The 5,471-nt window shown below is 39.8% G+C and overlaps 1 protein-coding gene across 1 annotated transcript; it reads left to right on the top strand.

The window, feature by feature from the left end:
* On the top strand, positions 1-1,512 carry LOC114436183 (microfibril-associated glycoprotein 4-like). The gene is made up of 7 exons (XM_028406319.1): positions 1-34; positions 207-232; positions 319-474; positions 589-627; positions 716-812; positions 893-1,063; positions 1,136-1,512. Exons 2-7 carry the CDS (start codon positions 227-229, stop codon positions 1,387-1,389), a joined length of 723 nt encoding a protein of 240 aa, XP_028262120.1. The 5' UTR covers positions 1-34; positions 207-226; the 3' UTR covers positions 1,390-1,512.
* Positions 1,513-5,471: the final 3,959 nt, after the last annotated feature.

Here is a 5,471-nt window from a genome sequence, read left to right on the forward strand (position 1 = left end):
CCGTGAGCTGAAGTTTTAGAAGAAGTGATTTCAGGTGAGTTCAGATCAGGAGACATCACACTTAAGAGAAAGAATATTTACTATGTAACTACTTTATGTTACCTTACTTAATTTATGAACAGATTATGGTTTGGATTGAAAAATGTATTTTACATCTCTCACCATTATCAAATTTTTCGTTTTCTTTTTATGTTCTTATCATTCAGGGTGTTAATCCCAGCAGACAATGAAGGTACACAGACACACACATCAGTGAAAATCCAGACTAACTTCCACATCAATGTGTCCTGGCAAAACATGTCATCTGTTGCATTGCAGCTCTTGTTTGTCTTCATCCTCATCATGGCTCCATTGATGAGCAGTTGCAACAACCTCAACCAGCCGCTGGACTGCAGCGACATCTACCAGCAAGACAAAAGCAAACCCAGCGGAGTGTACACCATCTATCCCATGGGAGGGAGGTCTGCTGTCCAGGTACACTCTGGGACACAGGCTCTGATGACATCAAAGCATTGGAACAAACTGAGTTATATTTCCATCAAATGGTTAATATGATGTTGGTCAAGATGTGTGTGTGTGTGTGTGTAGGTGTACTGTGACATGGCTACGGCAGGAGGACGCTGGACGGTGAGCCTGTGTCGACTGACTTTTTTTAACTTGATCTCCTCCTGTTACAAAACAAACAGATGTATTGAGTCCGTCTGTCCTCCTGCAGGTGATCCAGAGGAGGATAGATGGATCAGTGAACTTCTACAGACCCTGGGATTTCTACAAGATGGGCTTTGGTAGTGCAGCTGGAGAGTACTGGCTCGGTGAGTGTGTTTCACTCATTGATCAATAGCTGCCTACAAAACAGTTCCTGTCTCTTCATCATCACTGTGTGTGTGTGTAGGTCTTGACAACATGCACTACCTGACGAACAAACAACAAAAATATGAATTGCTGGTTGACATGGAGGACTTTGAAGGGAAGAAAGTGTTTGCTCGCTACTCTTCGTTCAAGGTTGGCGCTGAGTGTGGTGGATACATACTGCAGGTATCTGGATTCACCGATGGAGGGGCAGGTGAGTTAATAACAACGTATACTGAGACTACATTTAATGCCATTGTACAAACTCTGTGTGTTGTTTCTGCAGGAGACTCTTTAATTTATCACAATGGGATGAAGTTCAGCACTTTTGACAAAGACCAGGATCTCTGGCCTGAAAACTGTGCCAGAAAATTCATGGGGGCGTTCTGGTACAATACCTGTCATTATGCCAACCCCAATGGTGTTTATCGCTGGGGGGCTGACAACTCCCTCTTTGCTGTGGGAGTGGTCTGGCACCACTGGAAGGGATACGACTACTCCCTGAAGACCATCAGCATGAAAATCCGGCCTGTGCAATGAAAGTAGAGCAGAACATCAGATGTCTGTCATTCTCTGCTCTCTTTTCTCACTCCTGTCAGTTGTTGATTGTGAGCAGCCTGATGACATTTGATGGAGGTTTCTGATATCTATCATTATCTGTTGACAATAAATGGGAAGCAAACAAAAATGCTGTGATGTCACTGTGTCTTTAGCAGCTACTACATGGGATGGTGTGGTCTGTATTAGACTACTATGATTCAATTTAATTCAATTTTATGTCTATAGGGCATTTTACAACTCAGACTCAGACTGCAGGTCAGCATGCAGGTCTGGAGACCTGCAAAGAGTATGACAGTACATTCAGAGCATCAGCGGCAGCCACCACTAATACAAGCAAGACTGCATGACTTAAGAGGTCCACTTTAGTCAGCCAACTGTCTTTATGTGAACACATACACATGCATACACTACCAGCCACTGATGGTGCAATTCAATATTGCAGGTAACCACCAGGTGTTACCAACCCCTAGTTGGTCTTTGAGGCTTTGTAACTTCACCAGACAACCAGGAGGAGGCTGCAAAGCTTAACCTAGAATCTTAATGTTCAGACACAGAAAAAACAAATCATAAGCACACGTAACTTTGCTGCTGGACTAAATAAATAAAGTAACACAAACAAGGAAAGAGTGCAATCAGGCAACAGCATAGACTGGCCAAGCCTTCCTGATCAAGGCGTCACGGAAAACAGAAAAAGATGATCTGATCAGGAGGGCTGGCTCTGCCATTGGCTACAGACAAGGGGTATCTGAAGCAGTGGTGGAGAGGAGGACACTGAACAAACTGTTATCCATCATGGATAACCCCGATCACCCTCTCCTCCCTGTACTGGACAGACAACGGAGCGCCTTTTCCAAAAGGCTCAGATAGCTTCGTTGTCATACAGACCGCTACAGGAAATCTCTCCTACCTCGTGCAATACAACTGTACAAAACATCATCTCTGTGACAGAGATAACACAGACTCACTGCTTTAATGGACAGATTTTGCACAAGGTTTAGGTTTCAACTTTCAAATTGCACACTTGTTTTTGTACTTATATCTTCATACCAAATTGCATCTGTTTACTTATATTTATACCCATTTCGAATTGCAGACTTCTGCACCTATGTTTATTTTTTATTTTGCAGTAAATAATGTATATACTGTATTTTTACCATTAGAGGTATATTTTTTGTATGCCTGTGTGCCTGTATACTACTGATGTTTCCCAGCTTGGGATAAATAAAGTATTCTATTCTATTCTATTCTATTCTATTCCACCAATGGCCAATAAACCACCTTTAAATGTACCAATTTGCTGCAACTGGAAAAGAACCTTTCTTCTAGCTTTACTGTGTGGCCATTACCAGGTACATCATCAAAGGGGAACGGCGTATGTCATATAGCCACCTATAGACACCTTTGTGTCAGATTTCTGTGCATCTTGAGGATTGGTCTTTATCCCTCACAGCTGTTCAGTGAATGTTACTTCAAACTGAAGAGTTACTTTCTTCACTAGAAAGTTTTATTAACTAGTAGGAGCACTTTTTTCATTTTTACACCATGGTGTAATACATTTTAGAAAACAAGTCATACAGACATAAAGGTCTGTATAAATAAGCCAGCAGTTTACTTAATAATAGGAATTATCAAATGAATTAATAGATGTTCAATAAATAGTTCAACAATGTATCAATAAATAGTGTAATGAAAGTATGAATAAACAGATCAATAAATATTTACGTTACACAATGTGCAATAAACTGTATTAAATATTCTGTGGGTTTAGTTCTTTCTTATTTAAACTGGTTTAAATAGATTTAATTATCGGTTTTGCTCTAGTTAGGTTTGTTTGTCTTAGACCGGCCTTTTATATTCTAAGTAATGGCTAATTTTAGAAACAGCTGCTTTAGTTATTTTCCACCAGTTTATCTTCATTTGCTTCTATGTTTCCTTTGAGTTAACTCTTTTCCTTCAGAACAGGCAAGTATATAGGTGTGCTTAAGTTAGGGTGGTTGTTTAACTTTAACAGGAAAATATAGAAGAAAAATAAATACATTAACCATATCACACATCATACTTTTACCCATTCACACTTCAACAACTTCAAAGTCTTAAAGAATTGTGTTGAATATCAGTTCAGCCTGATTCGATGAATAGCTCGGTTCAATGTGTTCAGGTCAAATTGTGTTTCAGTCTTTGCAGGTTCGATTTCCTTAGGTAGGCTCGCCATCTAGTGTTGACTTTGGGTGTTTTCACACCTGGTCCCTTTTAAAAGAACCGAACTCAGTCCTCATTCAAGTGTATCAACATAAAAACAACTTAGTTTATTACAAAGAGGTTCTCTTTTTGGTCCAGTTCAGAGCCTCAGTCCTCTTTCTGTTCAAACCCCCACTGCACTGAACACACTTGTTTTACTTTGTCATTATGAGGTGGTGTGTGTAGAATTGTGATATAAAAAATGAATTTTGAAAAATTCAGTTCACTTTTTGAAAAATGAAAATTGTTTAAATGAATTTAATAAATTTTGGAATAAATGTGTAAAAAAAAAAAGCACAGCACTGTGAACACTTTCTGGATGCACTGTGATGTACGTGTGAACAATGGCAGCAGTGGTGTGCTGCTTAGCACTGTTGCCACTTAGCAAGAGCATTCTCTGGTCAAAATCTGTTTAGGGATCTCCCCATGCTTATGTGGGTACTCCAGCTTCCTCCCACATGTCAAAGGTGTACCCTGCCTATCACCCATTGACAGTTGGGATAGGCTCCGTTGTGACTAAGGACAAAGTGTGTAAAAAAATTTGGATGTTTGGAGACAAGAAGACAAATAGATCTTTGGGTGGTTTCCATCCATCTTCCATTAACCCGCAAACCTCCCAACACTACTTCCCAGGTATGTAAAGGACCCAAACTAACAACAACTAACTCATTTTGTCATAATTTGTACGTTAGCTGTAAGTTTGAATTTATATATTTTTGTTTTCTAGTTTTATGTTTACAACACATGTTTCTATTTTTACGCAGACTATCCCCAATACACTTTCATAGTCAACCCCACAGTCCCCTATGATAGCTCATCACCTTAATGGCTCCCAGACTCAGTGCCACAGTGCATACAGAACTCCCGGTGTGGCTAACTGCTAGCTTCTAGCTGCCAATGTCAGAGCCTTGTGATTTCCAGTTAGACATTAACAAAGAGGAGATATATCAGTGCAAAACTTGGATGCATCATCCTTTTTCCTTCATCAAACGTGAACAGTTCTCCACATTGCTGACATCACATGCTCCATTGTCATGTCACATTTCCCTTAGAGGATCCGCCTAGAAATGACCGTGACAACTTAAAGATCAGTGGGGTTTGTAGTTTTTCTCACAACTGCACAGTTTATTCTTAGATCATTCTGTACTTTTGGCCAATTTTTGGTTTTTAGTTCTATAAACTGTGTCACCCTTTTTGTCCCCTTCATTTTTAATGATTAATTTTTGACTGCTTTTTCACTTTAAGGAATAGAGAGGCCAGTTTTGTAATGAACTTGTGTCTTTAAAACATCTGGATGTTGTGTTGGAGTATCCTGTTTGTTTCAGTATTTTCATGTTCATGGTATTTGTTGTTGTTGTTGAGATAAATCTGCCAACATGTTAGAAATTCACTACTACTATATCACTACTAAACTGTAGTCTGCCTATAGGCGACCTGCTGAAATGAAAATAGAAACTTTTTTTAATTGAAGAAATCTCCTGTTCAAAGTCAAACATGACAAAACCAGTTGGTCTTTCTGTGACATTACATAGATGTAAAGCTCCACTTCTTATATTTATCTTGAAATGTTTTTGAACTTTTACATTTGACGACACATGAGCTGTGAACATGCCAAAGCAGAGATAGTATTAAAGTGTGTGAACAGTGGCGGTTTTGGGCACGGGCAGACCGGGCAGTCGCCCGGGGCGGCATCACACAGGGGGCGGCACAAGCAGTTGGAAAAAATCATCTGCGCTGCGGTTTTCTTATGTGTATTATAGATCAGCGGTCCCCAACTTTTTTTGCACCATGGACCGGTATCATGTAAAACAATATTTTTACGG

The sequence above is a fragment of the Parambassis ranga genome, chromosome 5, assembly GCF_900634625.1.
Source record: "Parambassis ranga chromosome 5, fParRan2.1, whole genome shotgun sequence".
Lineage (NCBI taxonomy): Eukaryota > Metazoa > Chordata > Actinopteri > Ambassidae > Parambassis > Parambassis ranga.